Source organism: Nycticebus coucang, chromosome 2 (genome assembly GCF_027406575.1).
Source record: "Nycticebus coucang isolate mNycCou1 chromosome 2, mNycCou1.pri, whole genome shotgun sequence".
In the NCBI taxonomy this organism is placed as follows: domain Eukaryota; kingdom Metazoa; phylum Chordata; class Mammalia; order Primates; family Lorisidae; genus Nycticebus; species Nycticebus coucang.
In genome coordinates, this window is record NC_069781.1 from 20,754,089 (window position 1) to 20,775,215 (window position 21,127).

General features: G+C 43.0%; 1 protein-coding gene across 4 annotated transcripts in view; it reads left to right on the forward strand.

Annotated features, from left to right (window-relative positions):
* Positions 1–21,127, forward strand: part of ASTN2 (astrotactin 2) — a 990,319-nt gene that overhangs the window by 267,784 nt on the left and 701,408 nt on the right. For 3 of the 4 annotated variants that reach the window (XM_053566512.1, XM_053566522.1, XM_053566534.1), the window contains exon 4: positions 18,411–18,563. The exons of the other annotated variant lie outside the window; for it this stretch is intronic. In XM_053566512.1, coding sequence (XP_053422487.1) covers positions 18,411–18,563 — 153 coding nt within the window. The remainder of the gene's footprint in view (positions 1–18,410; positions 18,564–21,127) is intronic. 4 annotated transcript variants of the gene reach the window in all.

The window sequence follows — 21,127 nt, forward strand, 5'->3', positions numbered from 1 at the left end:
ACACAACGGAGAGGACAAGAGTGCAAAAAGGAGTTTAGACTTTACTGAAGGTGGCTGAACAGTGAAGGACACAGTGGGCAACATGTCTGACGTCCAAGAAGAACAGTGTGACTATAAGGGTTTGACTGACATCCAAGAAGAACAGTGTGACTATAAGGGTTTGACTTACCTTGCAGGTCAGAGAAATTCATGAAAAGCTCCTTGGACAGGTGAGTGTAAATATTTGCCTAAGTTGTGTTTACCTAAGTTTCAAGTTCAGTGTTCCACAACCCCCAACCCCTGCTCCTTTAACCAGTCCCCTCCTTAGCCGTATGCCTGAACTCTCCAGTCCTGCCCAAATCCCAGAGTCTGGGGCATGCCCAGTGCTGTTCTCCTACACACTCCCTGAGATTGATGATGAGATGCAGGGATTTCTTCATGCTGTAACTTTTTCAAAAATCTTTTCTGTAGTGAATTTTAGATTTAGTTCTGTAAGCAAGCTGATTGTGGCAAGGAAAACATCACTGGGAAGTTATCCTTCCGTACTGCAAAAGGGAACATTTAAGCAACATCTGGATATATTAGGGTGTTACTTAAACCTTAAATCATATAGTTAAATGTTATTCCTATGAGAAAAACTCTAGAATTCGTTCTAGACTTCAGTCTATTTACTCTAGTGCACATATAAGTCCTATCATTTATGTCCATTCTGACTCCTAAATATATCTATTTTTTCCAAATGTATATCTTCTTTTCTCCTTCCTTTGACATTGCTAAAGTCATGATCCGTATATTTTTTGGTCTGAACTTAACGTGGCATCTTCCAGTAAATGCACAGCCTCTAGAATTGGAATTGGCGTGGTGTCTTGACTCCTCTAAGAATTAGCATTGAGACCCTGAGCACAATTTGAACTCTAGTTTTAATTTCTTCTATAAAAACTATTGAAGCACATATATTTACCTCATGCTGCTGATATGTCAAATTGGAAAATTTAGGTAAAATGCTGAGCACAGTTACTGGTGCATGCTGAGTGGCCCAGTGCATTTGAGCTCTTTTTATCATTATTATCATTATCCATTTCCCCCCTGTTCCACAGTGACAGTCACATTGATCTTTGGTAAGTGCATCTCTAACAGTGTCACTCTTCTGTTTAAAATCTTCACGTGTCCCTGTAATATGGACTGAAGTTCAAGGGTGTAGCTTGGTGTCGAGTCCCTTCCTGATGAGGTCACACTCCCCTGACCTGCAGCACTGTCCTCCCTGGCCCATGAACACTGAATTCCAGCCATACCAATTGCTCATCAGTTTCTGCATCGAAGATGACTTTGCACTCCTGCATCTTTATCCATAGCCCCCTAGGAAAATTCCCTCATTCTTCTTTGACAGATTGCACTTCCCATCCAAGCATTGCTTCAGTCCCTCCCCGTTTTTTTTGCAGGTGAAGGCTAAAGTCACCCTGACTGGTAGGCCACTCTTGACGTTCCGGATTTGGAAGTCCAAATCTTCCACTTGGCATTTTTCTTTCAGTGCATGAGTCAGACGTTAATTGAAGAATTTATTTTTGATGTCCAGCCCAACTCACTTCAGCTTTCATTTCACTTTGTCTTGGTATAATTCCTTGCATCATCAGGCCCTTTTGAGAACTGACTCTATATGCCACCTGCATGATTGGCTTCCCGTGGGTTTCCTGCTGACTTGGATCCATGTATCTCTTTTCATTCTGGTCCCTAATTGCTAGAAATGTGGCTGTCTCCTTTCCACTTTCCTCCTCTGTGTTCAAAATACAGTTCAGGGAGTAGATGTCTGGCTATGAAAAGGCAGGTGGGAGGCCGTGGGCTCACCTACTGTCAGTGCCTTCCTTTCTTGGGCATCATTAATCTCTTACAGACCCAGTAAGACTTTGCCTATTTTCCATGCAGCTGAGGACTTGCTATTATACCTCAGCTTTCTTCTGCCTGGAGCCAGATAATAGATGGACTGTTTCTGAGCCCAGAGGCACGGACAAGAGGGTTTGTGCCTGTGTGTGAGTTAGAAGGCCGAAGGAAAGGAGTTGGCGATGGCACCGTCTCAGTCTCACACATCCGAAAAGCAAGGTGAATTTCTTCGGGTTTCTCCTAAGGAGAAGGCATTTCAGAGTAAGATTTTCTTTTCTTCCTTTGCAGTTACCGAACGACAATTATTGAACAATATTTGGAATAAAAATAAGAACCTCAAGTTTTAAATTCACAGGATGATGGACTTGGAGGGTTGTCCATGATCTGACCTGCTTTTTAGTCCACGTTTATGGGATGCTTTCATCTCTTCTGTCTTATTTTTACAACGTGATGTCTCTGCCTAATTATGTCTAATTTCAAAGGGATTAACGTCTCCACATGCTTTTATTTCCATAGTTAGAAAACCCTATTAGATAGCAGGTTCATAAAATAACAGTTATAATTTTGTTTGTTATGTTAAGATCTTGGGCCTCGGACCCAGACAGATACAGCTTTGACTCCTAACCCTTTTACCACCTAGATTACCTTAGGCCATTTCGTAGCTTCAAAACCTGAGTGAGGATTTGGCAATAGCTTGATACACTTGGTTTTTACAAGTTGGAGAGGGGGTGACTAACAACTAATGAGTAGAAACCAAGAATGCTGCTAACCATCCTACAATACACAACTGTCTCCACAACAAATAATTATTATCTTTTGCCAAATGTCAATAATGCCAAAGTTGAGAAACCTGCTGTAGTCAAGAACCTTCATCTCTCTCCAGATCAGTCTTCCTATCTGCAAAAGAGGGTTAGAAATAGTGTTTGCTTTGTTAACTCTATAGAGAATGTCATGAAGTTATTTCTGCAAAGGCCTTTAGCAGATGTCTGGCCCAGTATAAGCACTCACATAGTACTGGCTCTTATAATTATAACATGTATGGTGCCTATGTTATGGTACCTGGGATGCAGCAATAGCAATACAAATATTGAGCACTAATATTAGAAGTGGTCTTAATACTTCAGCCCTTCACGTAATTGAAGGCAGCTAATGTCTTCTCTCTCCCTGAGTCTTACTGTTCCCATGACTTCAGTACAAGCTTGCATATCAGACTAGCTTCTTTTATCTGGACCTGCTCTACTTTGCTAATAATATGCTTAATGGAACACTCAGATCTCCACACAGTCCGCTAGTTGTAGTCTGAGCAATGAAGAGTAGAGCTGTGTCTTTCTTTGGTTCCAGACTTTATGCTTCCACTAACATTGCCTCAGAATATGTGTTACTTTCCCAGTGTTCACCTTATGTTCACTCATATTGAGCTCTCTGCTGTCCAAGTTATTGAATTGAATATAAAGAGAGGCAGGAAAATTACCCAGCATGTTTATACAATCTACATTATTGATGGAACTAAAAAAAAATAATAATCTGCTTGGAAACCTACCTCTAATCCAGGCATGTGGGGTCCAATTTCTGGAAGTGACAGATAAAGAGATAAAGGGTGAGAAACAGAAATCAAATGCTCAGAGGGGAGAGCACAGAATGTCTGTAACCCTGAAAACCCCTCTATCAGAGCAGTGGCTACAGCGTGAATTTCTTTCAAAGGTTGTCAGAATCTGCAGTGTTGCAAGGAGACAGGCTCAATTTGGAGGCTCTATCACAGTCTCTGTCTCTCTCTCCGTCTCTTTCTTTTATTAGATTTCTCTGTTTCATTGAGCACAACCAGCAAAATGAGAACATTCCTCAAGACCCATCCACCCGTGTGTGCAGGCTCCCTGTACAAATGGCTCCCTAGGATGGATCTTTATTATTTCACCAAAAAACATCAGAGGAGGAATTTGTTCTGCTCCACTGAAGACATGATTTCCAGTCCTCTCTGCTGCCTTATCTTCGGTTTTGGCTGCTCTCTGGGAAAGGGATAGAGAAGGAAGGAGGTATCCATAATACTTAGCTAAGCCAGTTTTAACCAGGACTAAATAAGGAAAGGAAGAAAATCATTCAGGATTATGTCTAGCCATGAGATAAAAATAATTTCTGAGATGCATATGTGACCCCCTATCCACAATGTGGCCCCCATTGATGTTTGGGACAGCCCCAGCCTTCCACCATCTGATCCCTTCTCTGCCACCTCCATACCTTACTTTCACTCCTCTTACTATTTCCTTTATTTTGGTAATGGTTAAAATCATGGAAATCAGACAGGCTTGGGCTCCAGGCCTAGTTTATCCCCACAGTGGGGATACTAACGTCACCCAGGCTGTGGCATGTGAGATAACAGTTCCTGGCATAGAGTAGACACTCAAACGTAAGTGGGCGGTATCACTGTTTTCCTTATTTAAAACTTTCTTCTATATATCCTTATCCCCTTTTAGTAAAAAAAGAACAAGTGGTGCTCATAGCAGTGATGTTGTATGCAAGGCTGAGCAGATGCTAGCAGGCAGATCCAGCTGGACCTTGGTGTACACAACAATAAATGATTTCACACTATGTTTTTACCATATTGTTTTGTCAGAACCTTTTCATATATACTAACTATTTGATTAAGGATGTGAGAAGCAGACTTGAGAATTATCCTTCACTAGTAATAGTGAAATGACAATATTACACACTTTTATAGTGACTCAGCTTGCCAAGTGCTCTAACACACATCTAACAGAACTTTTGATTTCCTGAGGCTCAGGAAGGCCTGATGAGGTGTCCGAAGTCACGGGGCAGCTGACGTGGAAATTGATTCCTGTTCTCCTGCCTCCAAATCTGCTGAGTTTCCAATTCAGGATTCTCTGCTACAGCCCCAGTGTTACTCTCTAGTTTTCTGCTTGGGTTTTTGTGTGGTGGTGGTGGTGGAATAATAAAGCAAGCCTGCTCTTACTGTCATGTAAAAATGGGAAATTGGAATTATAAGTCATTAAATGGAAAATCCAAAGCCTTTCAGTAACGCCAACTCAGCTTCAATCCATTATTGTCTATATATTTAGCCAGTCTATTTTTAAAAGTATAATATTGAGAAATAGGATATATTTATAATGTGGCTGCATTAATTTTACTCCAGAATCCCTGCCATTTGCTATAGCTGACTTACATGTGTTTAAATTTATTACCATCCTATTACACTGGGAAGATTCACCTTACTTTAAAAGAAGATGGGTGGAAAATCTGCCAGTTGAGGTAGTGAGAATTGTACAAATTTCATTTCAGTAATGTGCCCATTGCTCAATGCATATTTTTCTATGCTTCCTTGAGTGCCCAGTTGTATACAACGTGAAACATTTGTTGATTCATTCAACAAGCATAGTCTAACTTTGAAACTGTGAATGGATTTGATAATAATCTTTATGCCACTGATGAGGGACATGCCAGTCTTAGGTAAGTGTCATTTCTGGAATTATCCTCGCAATCATCACTAACATGGTCTAAAGGGAAGCTGAGTAAGAGGAGGATCATTCCTTTCATCCTCTCCAGTGTGGAAACCATGTTTATTGATCCCATTAAAAAATAAAATCTTAATGAAGTATTTGTGAATATTTGTGCAGCTCTGCTGTCCATTGGCTGTGTATGACCCTTAAAAAATTAATTAATGTCCGTGTGCCTTACTTATTTGTAAGATGGAGATAATGATATATATCTTGAAATGTTGTCCATTCATCAGTCATTGCCACAACAATGCTGTATAACAAATTGCAAAACCTCAGTGGCATCTAGTAATACATATTGATTAGTCACGAGTCTGAGAATTAGAGTATTATGTTCATTTCATATGAGTTTGCTCATTGTGTACAAGTTGACGAGGGTCTATAGGAGTTAGGGTAACTTTACGCCATACTGCAGAACCATTAGTCTACCCTGAGTCACTCAGCCTTCTAGGACCAGCAGACCAGCTGCAGTACACTCTCCTCTTGGCTGTGTCAGTTATAAACATGTGTGGAGAAATACATGATGCCTCTTGAAGCGTAGGCTCACAACTAGCACATGTTGAGTTCCATACACCTGCCATTCACCAAAGCAAGTTACACAGACAAGCCCAAGTCAAGGGGCAAAAAGTGCACTCCTTTCTACAATGAGGCAGTAGCAAGCTTGCAAATTCAGAGAGGAGTAAAGAAATGAGGGTGATACTTCCACATACCATAGTAATTGTAGGGATTACATTAAATGATGGCTGGATTTACCTTAAATAATACCTCCTACATACTAAAACTTCCATCAGCAGTAAACGTCATTACTGTTGTGAGTCTTGGCAAATTGGAATGGTATAGTTAAATGGACAGTTATCAGATCTACTTGAGAAGTCCAAGCTCTATGAGAAGTGAAACTCAGTGGAGGTTAAATTTCTGGAATGGAAGGAACAAGGAGAAAGATGATGGGCTTTCCCCCTCTCTACCATCCAGCGGCCAGAAAAACAACTTCCTCTGGCTTTGGCACAATACGCCTAAAATTGAGGCCCGGGTGATCTCTTAGAGGTCAAAGCACAAACCTGATAAGCACAACAGAGCAAGGTATGTGACAGACAGGGAAGAGCAGAAGCTATACTTGAGGGCTCATGTTGCACCCATAGCCATGTTCCAAGTCTTGGCTATCAAGGGATAGCCACACTGGGGACTGGCTAAGGCAGACTGGAGATAAAATTCCTGGACGTTCCAGGGACAGGAATGATGGGAAAATTTGAACATCAGAGGGCAACAGGAGGCCAGAGTCCTCTGTCTTTAGTCAAAGGCAATGAATTACCCGAGAGGGAAGTGGAGAACCTAGTATTTATTGAGCTTTGTCTCTGGGTAAGACCCTCTGCAGGCCCATCTCAGCTAAGCCAGATAACAACGATGGTAATAAAGGGGATACTTCATTTATTGCATAATATGGTTTGGGTGGTGTATTAACCATTTTGCATCTATTATTACAGTGAATTTTAACAACCAAAGGAAAAATGCCCCTTTCTGGAGGGACATTTGTGCTCAAGGTTTTACAGAGAAGGAACGGAAGCTTAGCGATGTCAAGGAGCACATAGTCCCACAACGAGTGTGTGATGGAAGGAAGGTTTAATCCCGAGTTTGTTGGAAATGTTGCACCAGGGTATGTGGATAACAGTAACTGATACAGGAAAGGGCAGTGAGACTGGGCAGCAGGGCTATGAGAAGAGGTAGGATTTTTGAAGTAGGGTCTGGGAAAGAAAACAGGGCTAGGTAGAACAGGGGTCTGGGAAAGAAAACAGGGCTAGGTAGTGGCCCCACTCAGCTTGAAGATGGATTCTCTTGATAATATGATCTTCTGTAGTTTTTAGTTCCAGAAGAACCAAACTGCGTTGTATTTATTTTCTCTACAATCTTTGCCTCTTTTCCTTCCTCTTGGTGCTTTTTCTCACCATATCAGATTTTAGGCTGTACTACAAAGCCATAGTGGTCAAGACAGCATGGTACTGGCACAAAAATAGAGACATAGACACTTGGAATCCAATAGAAAACCAGGAAATGAAACTAACGTCTTAAAACCACCTAATCTTTGATAAACTAAACAAGAACATACCTTGGGGGAAAGACTCCCTATTCAATAAATGGTGTTGGGAGAACTGGATATCCACATATAAAAGTCTGAAACTGGACCCACACCTTTCCCCACTCACAAAAAATGATTCAAGATGGATGAAGGACTTAAATGTAAGGTATGAAACAATAAAAATCCTCAAAGAAAGCATAGGAAAAACACTGGAAGATAATGGCCTTGGAAAACACTTCATGAAGAAGACTGCCGTGGCAATTGCAACAACAACAAAAATAAACAAATGGGACTTCATTAAACTGAAAAGCTTCTGTACAGCTAAGGAGACAACAACCAAAGCAAAGAGACAACCTACACAATGGGAAAGGATATTTGCATATTTCAAATCAGACAAAAGCTTGCTAACTAGGATCTATAGAGAACTCAAATTAATCCACGTGATAAAAGCCAACAATTCCATATATCGATGGGCAAGAGACATGAATAGAACTTTCTCTAAAGAAGACAGACGAATGGCTAACAAACATATGAAAAATGTTCATCATCCTTCTATATTAGAGAAATGCAAATCAAAACCATGCTGAGATACCATCTAACCCCAGCAAGAATGGCTCACAACACAAAATCTCAAAACTGCCGATGCTGGCGTGGATGTGGAGAGAAGGGAACACTTTTACACTGCTGGTGGGACTGCAAACTAATACAACCTGTTTGGAAGGAAGTATGGAGAAACCTCAAAGCACTCAAGCTAGACCTCCCATTTGATCCTGCAATCCCATTACTGGGCATCTACCCAGAAGGAAAAAAATCCTTTTATCATAAGGACACTTGTACTAGACTGTTTATTGCAGCTCAATTTACAATCACCAAAATGTGGAAACAGCCTAAATGCCCACCAACCCAGGAATGGATTAACAAGCTGTGGTATATGTATACCATGGAATACTATTCAGCCATTAAAAAAAAATGGAGACTTTGCATCCTTCGTATTAACCTGGATGGAAGTAGAAGACATTATTCTTAGTAAAGCATCACAAGAATGGAGAAGCATGAATCCTATGTACTCAATTTTGATATGAGGACAATTAATGACAATTAAGGTCACTGTGGGGATGGGGGAAGGGGAGAGCAGAGAGAGAAAGGAGGAGGGAGGGGGGTGGGGCCTTGCTGTGTGCAAGACTTTTGGGGGCAAGACATGACTGCAAGAGGGACTTTACCTAACAAATGCAATCAGTGTAACCTGGCTTATTATATCCTCAATGAATCCCCAACAATTAAAAAAAATATATCATCTTGGCAGTAATAATATTAACTTCCATTTTTTAAAGTGCTCATTCTGTATCAGGCACTATGACACCCATTTTAACGTCACATTTAATCCAAAACAGCTTGTTGGAGTTGGAATTGCAAGTCTCCTGTTAGCACTTAGGGAAGCTGAGTCTCTGAGTGGTTGAGTGAGTTTCCCAGGTCCTACAGCTAGGAAGAAACAAGGTTAACTGTGTTTCCAAACTGTGGCTGATTGAAAAGCTTTCCATGTCCACACCTTGCTGTCAAAGTGGTAATGAAGTGTCCAAGAAGTCTTTGACCAAGCCTATCTAGTTAACTTGACCCTTTTTTCCTTGAACAGGACTCCTTGACCTCTCTGGTTTCTATCAAGTGGGAGTTCAGTTCATAAGGATAGTTGAGGGAGGTAAAATCTTTTGCAAATGAAAGGAAGCAGCTGCTGCAGTTAACACATTCATCTTTAGGAAAGCACATTCATTTACATTTCTAAATGTACGGGATAATGGAGCTGGAAGAAATCTTAGAGATTGTCTGTGTTCCGGCTAGGGACTATGAAGCCAGCTCCAGAGAACCTGGAAGATATTGTGCTTTTAACAGAACTGAAGAAAATATCACTAAATTGAATTCCATCATTCAAACTTGATGCAGTTGTCCTAACAGAAATCATGACCACCCTACAAGTCTGCAGTATTAACTGACAGGCCCAAGATCTTGTATATAAGAAAAGGTTGTACCCAAGTTTTCCAATTTATATTTGCTCCTTCTTGTTCGTTTGTCTTGACTGCAGGCCCTCACTTAAAGATAGCTATAGCAGGCACCAAAGGTTTAAGAAAATATACAGGAGCAAAACCTAAAAAGTGAGAAAATTCTATCCATCAGGACTTTCCCCCCTGAAATTTGGGAAGAGGGAGCCATTTTTTAAAATGTGCGCATGGGTTTTAAATTTGTTCTCATTGTGGAGAAATCTCATCTAGCTAAGGAAAACTACCTATTTTCTTCCTTCCTTATTTTTCTTTTTAGGAAGAGGTAATTTCTGTATGAGATAAACTATTGCATTCAGTAACTGGATCCTCTTGACTTGAGAATTTGATGGTCCTTGCAGTTATGTTGAGTCTCCCCAGCTGAGGTGCCCCTTAGGACAGATGTCTTCTCTTAAAACCTTTCCTCCAGTCCTGGCCTTGGAGGGTGCCCTGTCCAAAGCATAGGGATGCAAATTGAGGTCTGCATTAGTAAGGGAACTCCAGAGAAACAGAACAACAGCTACACACCCAGACGTACATACACACACACCCTGTAGATTATATATGACCTATACATATCTTCCAATCGTCTATCAAGATATTTATATTGTAGAATTGGCTCATGTGATTGTGGCATCTGGCGAGTCCAAAATGCCAGCAGTCTGAAGACCCAGGGAAGACTTGATGTGGTAATGCAGATTTACAGGTGGTCTGTTCCCTTGTCCTCAGAGGGCTCAATCCTTTTCTATAAATCCTTCGCCTGGTGGGATGAGGCCCATGCATGCTGTGGAGAGTGATCTCCTTTGCTCAAAGCAGAACCCCTGAATGGATTAATGAACTGTGGTATGTGTATATATGCTATATGGATAGATATATAGACATATAGATACACATACACCATGGAATTCTATTCATTCATTTAAAAAAGATGGAGACTTTACCTCTTTTATATTTACCTGGAGTTGAAGAACATGTTCTCAATACTAATTTTAAACTAGTAAATGAACAACAACAGGCCTACATGTGAGGGAAAACACAATTAAATTCAAGTCAGGGGGAGAGGGCTGAGGGGATCAGTAAGTGTCCATCTAGGGGTCCAATGTCAGAGTATTTGGCACACTCCTGGATGAAGGACTCAAAGACAACTCGGACTTTTCCTAACAAACGCGAACAATGTAACCTACTCGTATGAACCGTCATATTAATTCAGGAAAAAAAAAACAAAAAGTCTACTGATGTAAATGTTGGCGTAATCTAAAGCAAAATCACAGGTACAACTAGACTTACATTTGACCAAATATCTAGATACCTTGGTCTAACCAAGTTGATGCATAAAATTAACTTTTACAAGATCTAAGGTTAAAATTATCCTAGAACATGGGGAAGCAGGGAGGAGGAGTGGAAATAGATGTTAGTGCGGGACCTTGATCTGCTGCTGACTGTCATTATGACTTTGTCTCTTTTATTTCACCTCTGAATAAAAGGAGAAATATATAATCTTTAAGAGAATTTGCAAGGTGGCTACTTCCTAATGCCAATGACTTTGAAAATGAAGGGAGGAAGAAATGAGTTAGGTGAAACATCACAAAGCTGATGGCTTAGTGAGAGGAAGGTGGGGGGTGACAGCCCTCTCCTGAGTTCTTACCGTGTTCTAGAAGCTCTGTGACGCATTTTATGCACATAATGACATTCCATCCTCCCAGTGATTCTGCATACATTCATAGAGAAGGAAACGGAGGGCAGCAAACTCAGACCCACACAATGCAGAGTTAACATGGAGACTCGAGTAGGCTTTCTTGTTCTCACGAGGCAATATGGTCAATTAATGCCCATCTGCTAAGTGAGACATGAGCCAAACCTGGGCCATCCAGGCTGAATGATCTTGAACGAGGTTCCCATGGCATAGCAAGCCAGTCTCCTGTTAAGGGGAGCCCCTGGCTTCAGCCATGGCCAGATTGCCTGAGGATCATTGCCCAGATTCTCTAAAGAGTCACTTTCTAGGCCCAGAGAAATCACACATCCTGATTCCAAAATTGAGATGCCCATCTTTGCTCACCCTGATACAGTACCGATACAGTGGGTAACGGATGCAGGGTCCTCAAACTGCGGCCCGTGGGCCACATGAGGCGGTGTGATTGTATTTGTTTCCATTTTGTTTTTTTACTTCAAAATAAGATATGTGCAGTGTGCATAGGAATTTGTTCATAGTTTTTTTTTTTTAAACTATAGTCCAGCCCTCCAACGGTCTGAGGGACAGTCAACTGGCCCCCTGTTTAAAAAGTTTGAGGACCCCTGTGCCGCTAGAGCATCAGAGTCACCATAACTTGAGTCCCGATCCCAGATCTGCCCTTTGTAAGGTGTGTGCCCCTGGGTGGTCATTTAATTTCTCTGAGTCTTGGGTATCCCCAGATCTAAACAGAAGTTAATGATACTTACTTTTCAGGTTGTGGGAAGAATTAATGAGAAACCATCAGGAAATGCCAGGCTCCTCACCTGGCAGAGAACTGCTACTCAAGAGTTGTAAATTTTCTTCTGACACAGGCTATGTCTGAAAAAATTAAAGAGGGTGGTGAAAGCGGTACTGGAACTGGAATGCAAACCTGTAGACACTTCATCAGGAGATGATCCTGGGTGGCCGGGTGGGAGAGAGAACAGCGAGTCACAGTGTGAGTGCCCGTTGTGGGGAGTCAGTGTAGACACAGTGTGCAGGGCCCGTTCTGCAGGGGAGAAGCTGAGACCGGATATCTGGAAACCAACATTCCCCTCATGCCTTTGCAAAATGACTTAGGGTCCACCTCTTTTCTGCTTGCCCCTTCTCTCCCTCTGCCTTCTCTGTCTCCTCTCCTGGCCCCCCCACTCCTCCCTTCCCTTGTCTGTGCCGGCTCCTCCCTCCTTCTCCCCCCTTGTTGACCGCCCCCCAGCTTTCTTGGCCTCCGTACTTCCTGTACTTTGTTAGTGAGCAAAGTTCTTTCTTCCACTCTTGTTTCCTTCTCCTCTTCCCTTCTCTCTTTCCTTTCCTCTCCACTCTCTGCCCTGGCTTAGGGACCAGCACTCCTCTCCTCAGGCCCCAGTGGTTCATTCCCATGAAGCCTGATGACCTTTCATATGTTAGAAAGAGTCAGTGGCCCCCTTGGCTCCCTCCTTTCCTGGGCCTGCTGTGATGCTCAGATCAAGCACCATCTGTTGCATTCATCCCGCCGATGGGTGAGCATTTTACTGCTCTGGGGATGCAGAGCTCAGCGGGTCCCAGGAGGTAACATGGCTTGTTTGGACAGATTTGATATATTATATTGATAGAGTTACTGCATGGGGCTGGGAGGGATCCGGTATGGGAGGAGTGGAACCCAGGATGAAACCAGCCGTGGAGATAATGGCTCAAACACTCCCCTCTCTAAGCCTACCAGGGCTCTTGGCACTGTCCCCAGGGCAACATCAGCCAAGCAGATGGACGAGCTTTGCTACGATGGGGAGCAAACCTCTCTCTGGGCGCCTTCCTCTCCCCTAACAAGTCAAATCTGCATCAGTTTACAAGAAAGGAAACAAAAATAACAGAATGGAAAGAGCCTGAGCTTTAGGAATTACAGAATGTCAGAGCCCATGAAACAAAAAGAAAGATGGGGATGGGGTGCTGTGTCAGTGCAGGGCCCAGCTGGACAAAGAAGGCATCCTCAGGTGGGAATTGTAGAGAGATTTCAATGAAGTAGCTATTTATAGAGGTGCAGGCAGAGTGAAGAGAACCAACGTCAAAACACCAGGTACGAGAGACGTCAGGAAGCCACTACCAGCTCCTAGAACAGAGGGGCAGCATGGTTTTACTGTGCCCCCCAAGAACTGCGACTGTGGAAAGGGGGCCTGGGCAGAAACTGTAATCGTTGAGGCTCTTAGTCTCTACTAAAACATGGAACAGAAACAGGAAGGGAACAAAGGCAGAGGCACTTCCAAATTCCTCCCGTATCCTGCAGAGCATCCCACTGGCCAAAACCACCTAGCGGCCAGATAACAAGAGCCCTGTGAGTGATGTCGCCCAAAGGTATCAGCCTGTAGGACATGGATTGGAGAAAATGAAACTGGGGGTGGGGGATGAGCCTGGAAGGACAGATGGGGAGCAACCAGCACACAGCAGGGATGGATGTGTGCTCCTCGCCTACACTGTGCCCGCACAGGAGTGTGTGTCCCTCACCATGCCACTTAGGCCCTCCCCGCCTTCTCCAAGGAGTAAGCGGCTCCCTCTCTACCCAGCACCTCCATAGTTTCCACATCTAAGACAAAGCTCCTGTTCTCTCCTCTCAATCATGTTCTCTTATGGCGTTCCTCCTCTCACTGAGGAACTGTGATTCCCTGTCTGTGCAAACCCAAAGATTAGAAGTCATCCTGAACGCCACCCTCTCCATTATCAGTCTCCACCTTCTAAGAGCATTTTACTTAGAAAATAACTCGCAGATTTACACACTTGTCTGACTTCTGTCTGCTACTTTGAGTACTTTCTGTCTCCAGCATGGCTCCCCTGCTCTCGGCCACCAGGGCCTCATACTGAGACGTAGGTAACACTGTGCTACCTTCCTGGTCAGCCTTCTCACTTTCATTCTTGTCCAAGGAATTCTCTCTTCTGCCAGAGTGATCACAATATTCTTTAAATGCAAATCTGATCACATTGCTGTCCAATCTCAAACCTTCAGTATGTTCCACCCTTAGCGAGGCCCATAGGGGTTAGGAATAGATTTAGAGTTAGGGTTAGGGCTTTCTGTTTCTGTTCCAGCATTATCTCAGATCATTTGTCTTCAATGATTCAGCCCCGGGGAGATCAGAACTGCTTCTGTATTCCTTCCCCCCAAGAGGGCTTTGCTTTACTCTTGCCTCTAATTTTTGCCATTCTTACCTCAGCACCTCAACACTCACTACTTCTTCCCCACCTGATCAACTGTACTCTTTAGAACTTGGTCACACTGCTCACTTCCATGAAGTTTTCATGGTTTTCCTAGACTAGATCAGAGTCTACTCATACAGCCTCTCATATCGTCCTTCACCTCTATAGTATGTATCTCCTGTAAGTTTTACACTTAGATGTCAATTATTAACTAGTATTGATCTTCCTGTCTATATGATAAGCTGTCATGAGAGGATTTGGTTTGTTTTTTCACTACTGTATCTTGTTATGGACTGAATATTTGTATCCACCCAAACCTTATAGGTTTTGAAGCCCTAACTGCTGTGTGGTCCTGTTTTAGTCCGCTTCAGCTACCATAACAAAATAATGGTTGCTCATCCCTAATCCAAGATCCAAAGTGCTTTAATGAACACAGCCTCTGAGTGTCACTGATGCTCAGAAAGTTTCAGATCTTGGAGCATTTTGTATTTTTGAGTTTTGGAATAAGGACACTAACCTTGTACTATAGACTAGGTGGCTTAAATGACAGAAATTTATTTTCTCACAATTCTGGAGGCAGAAATTTCAAGGTCAAGATCCAAGTCTGGTTGAGTTCTGGTGATGGCCCTTTTCCCGGCTTCTCACTGTGTGCGGACATGACCCTTGCTCAGTGTGTGTGTTTACATGGAGAGAAAGAGTTGTCTCTCTTTCTTACTCTTTTTAGAAGGCTACCAATCCTATCAAATTAGGAGCCCACGTTATGACCTCATTTAACCTTAATTATCTCCTAAAAGCCCCATCTCTAAATATGGTCATTTTGGGAGTTAGGACTTCAACATATAAATTGGTGGGGAACGGGGGACACAGTTCAGTCCAGAGCAGACTATCTCTGGAAATAGGGTCCTAGGGGGGTGATTAAGATTAAATGAGGTCATCAGAAGGGGCTCTAATCTGATTGAACTGTGACCCTATAAGAAGAAGGGAGAAACCTGTCTCTCTGTCTCTGCCTCTCTGCCTCTCTCCCTCTGCCATGTAAGAACATGAGGAAGTGGCCATCTGTAAGCCAGTAAGACCCAACCATTCTGCACCCTGATCTTGCACTTTCAACCTCCAAATCTGTGAAAAAATAAATGTCTGTAGTTGAAGCCACCAGTCTGTGGAATTTTGTTATGGCAACTCAGAGGAGATATACCTCTGTGCTCAGCATGGGTACATGATGGCTTTTGTGTAAACTCTGTTGAATGAGTGTAGTGTATAAATTAATGGAGTGAATGAATGAATGAAGTTGACAGACCTGTGTGGTTCCCTCCCTTTGAAGATCCCCGACTATGACTTGTTTTGAACTGTTGACCACGGTATAGAACACTTCTTACAATTTTGGGCAAATCACTCTTCTCTCTGGCTTTAAACAATCAAACTGGGCATGATGCTGTTTCTCAGAATCATCCTGTATCCTCTTCCTAGAGGGTTACAAGCATAGAGGAAGGGCCCTTGTTTTGAGTCTTCTCAGTTCACCCTCAAGGAAACCTAACTGAGATGTGTGGAGAGGGAGCTATGCAGGCCATTACAAAAGTTTTGAGACAGACAAAAATCAAGAAATGTGAAATCCACACAGAAATAAACAAAGCCCAGCAACATCGATTAGCCAAACTAGTTGAAACTTGCATGCGTGAATCAGAAAGGACGCTGTTGACTGTGTTTCTTGGATGTCAAAACTTTCATAGTGACCTATGTAGCAGGAGGGGCAGGTGGGAAAGCTGTAATGCCACCACATGGTCATTTGTGTTGACAAGTGTTTCTTTCTTAACAATCCTACATGCCCCTGTCTCCTTGAAGGTGGGGCTTCTCATAGAACCCCATACTAAACCAGCCCTCTAGGCGTGACTGACCCTATAAACCAGCAGTTCTCAGCCTGTGGGCCGCGACCCCTTTGTAACAAGGAAAATACATCCTGCATATCAGATATTCACATTACGATTCATAACAGTAGCGCAATTACAAGTTATGAAGTAGCAACGAAAATAATTCTGTGGTTGGGGGTCACCACAACATAAGGAGCTGTATTAAAGGGTCGCAGCACTAGGAAGGTTGAGAACCCCGGCTACAGACACACACCTTTAGCTTTCCTGGGAAAACAGGAAAGAGATGGGTGTTGGGATGTGGAGGAGCCTTCTTTGTCCAGTCGGATGAAACGCCATCAAAGAAACAGAAATCTGAGGTACATCCCATCTCTTGGCATCAGACAGCAGGTAGCTCGAACTGAGGAAGAAATTTCCTCACCTCAAGAGACGTACGTGGAGGGAGGCTTGAGTTTGAAGATTTCAAAGTCAGGGCTTTCTTTGGGATTTTCTCAGAACAAAAAGCACCAAGGCCGTCCGGCGGTTTTTCCCTTTCTTCTTTCTGCTTTCCTCGCCTCGCTTTTTATGTTTTCTCTTTCCTTCCATCTCAAGCTTTTCTAGTCCCCCTGCTTTCCTTTCTGCCCTTCTGACCTTCCTCTCTCTATTTACTAGAGCTTTCTACCACTTCTAATTTTTTTTTTAATTTTAATGATAGTTTTATTTAACCAGAATGTCCAAAACATTATCATTTGAATGAGTAATCACTATAAAATATTAATAAGGAGCCATGTTGTATTCTTTTGTTCAGACTAAGTCTTTGGAATTTGTTTTTTTTTTCTTTTTTTCATTAAACCATAGCTGTGTACATTAGTATGATCGTGGGGCACCATACACTTGGTTCATAGACCGTTTGACACATTTTCATCACACTAGTTAACATAGCTTTTGTAGCATTTTCTTAGTTATTTTGCTAAGACCCTTACATTCCACATTTACTAGGATTCACATATACCCTTGTAAGATGCACTGCAGTGGAAATGTGGCTAGTAACAGATGATTTGTGAGTATGCAAATAGAACATTAGAAGATGGTATAGAAGGCTTGACTCTGCAAGAGTCTGCTGGCTTCAGAGTGGGTTGTACATCTTGTTTGGGGGCATCAACTTCCCCTTGGTAAAATGGGGATATGGTGCTAGGTGGCCTACATGTCCACGGTTTTGTACTTTTATCTCCTAAGACATTGTGTGACCTTCCCTGACACCACCCTGGCTCAGGCTGCCCATGCATCTGACTGGCTGTGCAGAAGCCTCAGCACTGGCCTCCTTCCCCGCCTTAATTAGTATTCTTCACATTCTAATTAGTAATTATTTTCAAAATGACTTCATTTGAACATGTCCGTTTCTTCTTTGAAACCCCTCAGTGATAACTTTTGGCTGTTAGGATAAAATTCAAACTCCCAAATGTGGTTTACAAGGTCTCCTTATCTCTCCAGCCTTATCTCCCACAGCCCCCACTCCCCCCAGTTGCAGCCCCGTGAATTACTTCCCATTGTTCCGGCTTCAAATCATCACTGTTCTTCTCCTGCTGCCCAGGACATGGTCTTCTCTTCAAGTCCAGCCTGATTCTGCCTTTTTGCTAATTCCTTACTCATTCATAAGGTCTTTTTTTTTTTTTTAATAATTCACATTTTTTTTATAATCTTTTTTTATTGTTAAATCATAGCTGTGTACATTAGTGCAATCAAGGGGTACAATGTGCTGGTTTCATATACAATCTGAAATATTCTCATCAAACTGTTCAACGTAGCCTTCATGGCATTTTCTTAGGTATTGTATGTAGACATTTATGTACATAGTACCTCCTCCTGGAAGTCTGCTTGGTTCCCAGGGTGGGTGTGATGATTTTCTTTGGTGATCCTCAGGAATTCTCTACTTTCCCGTCACAGAAAGATTACACAGTGTTAGAATTTTCTAGACCTGTGTCTTATTGAACTATGAATTGCTTGAATAATGAATTGTATCTGACTTCTTAACACCATATCTCAAGGGCCTACAGTAGTGCCTGTAACATAGCAGGTGTTGAATAAATAAATGAGTAAGCCAGCAGATGCATCTGTGCCTGGCCAGTGCTCTGTGAGTCTGTCTTTAATGGGTCAGGGAGGGAGTTTCAGGAGCCCAGGGTGGCCAGGCCCAGTCCTCCAGGGGCTGAGCAGGGGCCAAGCCCTAACCTCAGCCCTGTTGCCACCCTGTAGCAGCAGCTGAGGCGACGCAGGAGACAGTGGAGTCCCTGATGCAGAAGTTCAAGGAGAGTTTCCGAGCTAACACTCCCATCGAGATCGGTCACCTGCAGCCAGCCCCGCGCAGTGCGTCAGCAGGGAAGCCGAAGCGGAGGAACAAGTCTCGAGGTAGGCGCTCCTAGACCTCTATCCGAGAAGTCAGCAGGCCGTCCCCTGGGTCCAAAGTTGCTGGAGACAGCTGTGCCCTCTTCCCTTGCTGGCCTGTGCTCACAGAACTTGTGCTCCTCCCTCTCCAATAAATCCCCATGGAGACAGCAAACCTGTGCTCCCTGCACCCAGAGCTGACCTGAGTCCTGCTGCCTCATCTGAGAATGGGAATGGAGTCTCCAAATTGGGAATGGAGTCTCCAAATTGGGAATGGAGTCTCCAAATTTTAGAGTGATGGAGAAGATTAGCAGCAATATATGAGATGTATTTAGCACCAAGACTTGCACATGTAGTAATTCTTTCAGTTATAGCTGGTGTCTTTCTGGAGAGGCAGAACGCCCTATCAGAAGACGTGAAGTTTGGCAATCAGCCAATGAAGAGTGGGTTCCTCTTAGACACCAAGTCACACATGGTTAGGGGAAGATGATGATGATGGAGATAAGGGAGGGGGTAGGCCCACTTTTTAGTAGGCTGTGTAGTATGACAGTCAACAGTAGGAGCATTACCCATTAGATAGAATTGCTTTCAAATTTAGGTTCTACTGCTGTGTCACCCAGGGCCAGTCACTCCTGTCTCACAGGGTTGTTACAGTATCTCAGCACCGTGCCCAGCCCAGCAGCCAGTAAACAGTATCTTTCTCTCCCGGTTATTTTCCTCCTCCCTCTTTCCCTTGCTCTCCTTTCATATGAGCATCAGCACTCTAATCTGGAGCCTCCTCTTTCTCACACCCTTGTCTGCGTCATCTTCCTCATCTGTATCACCACCCTCATCTTCATTACCTTCTCCATCATCGTAATCGTCTTCTCCATCACCTTCCCCTGAGTATTGTGTTTCTGTGAGAGGAGCCCACTTGTCCTTGGCTGTTTCCACTCCTCATTGTTTCCTTTTCAGCCCACTCCGTGTTCTCCAACTGGCCACTCCTCTTCTCGCCTCTCATTTCTCCATCCTGTAACCTTGCACTGAGCATGTCATTCCCTTTCTTCTCGGCTTCAGTAGTTAGCCAGCACCTTCAGATAAGTCCAAGCGTATGAATGTGACCCCCACAGCCACACACAGCCCTGATCTCCACTGTGACCTGTAAATAATACATGTGCTTTGTCGTCCCAAGTTCCTCCCTGTGCCATTCTCCTTATGTGACATCTCCTATCTCGCCCCTAAGAATAATCGTGGTCACTTGTTGACACTAGGCCTTCTTCTCTGCAGAGGCTACACTTATTTACTTAGTGCTAAAAAAAGTTTATACACATTTTAAGAAAGGAAAAACTATTAAAATTGTAATGCTCAAGTCATGTTTGACTTTTGCAATTATAGGACATACAAGATAACGAATGTTCTCAATATACATTGAGTATTATAACTTTATTATAGTTTATTACTTTCTTAAAATGTGTACACGTTTTTGGCACCCTCTTTGTATGTATATTTTTGTGTGTGTGTGTGTGTATGTGGGCGTGTAGATGTGTGTGTGTATCGCATTTGATCCTAACAGCCACCCTCTGAAGCAGGCACAATGGTAATTTCCATTTTTCAGATGATCTCACTAAGGCACAGATCGCTATGGTAACTGGCCCAAGGGGGCAGTCTAGCAAATGGTGGAGCCAGGGACAACCCAGCAGTCTGAGTCGCAAACCTTTTCCCTTAACCACTCGGTTCTACATTGGTAAAATCTCACCTGTCTTTCCAAGCTCCACATGAATGACACATTTTCATGAAGACATCACCGATTGTCGCAGTCACAATTCACTCTGAATTCGCCCAGCTTTTCTATATACATGTGTAAAGCACTGATTTCATTTATGTGTAATACAATTTGCTGTTGCCTGGCTCTTAGTGAGACAGAGTTCTTTGAAGGTGGGGATTTCCTTATTGTTTGAATTGCCTTTACTTTTCTGGACCTTAATCAGTTCCTGACACATCGCAGATGCTTACTACTTGGTGAGAGGATATGTCGGGCCAAACCCTGTGAACTCCTGAATCTTGTAAAAAGGAAACATGTGCCTATTAAACTAAGGTCACAAAATTGAGGGAGAAAAGGATGATGGAGTTCCTTTTTGGAACTGGAGTTTTGAAACCCAAGGTTGAATCACTAGATAGTGATAAATAGCAGTGGCCACCAAGTCAGAAAGGGCTGAGTGCTAATTCCAACCTAGTCAGTTTCAACTTGCAGGGCTTAGGAAGTCATTGGCTGGCTCTGAGCCTCAGTTCCCCCTTTTATAAAATGAGATGCCAGAATCCACATTGCCATGAAGATCTGATGAAATGATGAATGCAGGTTACCTGGGAAAGGTCAGACAGCATGTACCAGGGCCTGAATAAATGCTATTCTATGTTTGTTCTGCTTTAGATATTGATGCTTACTCACAATTACCCTCAGCCTTATCTATCCTTCCTTCTCCTCTCCTTTCCTCTCCTCTTTTCTCCTCTTTTCTCTATCTTTTCTTTTCTTTTCTTTTTTGTTTTTTTGAGACAGAGTCTCACTCTGTGCCCTGAGTAGAGTGCCATGGCATCATCGCTCACAACAACCT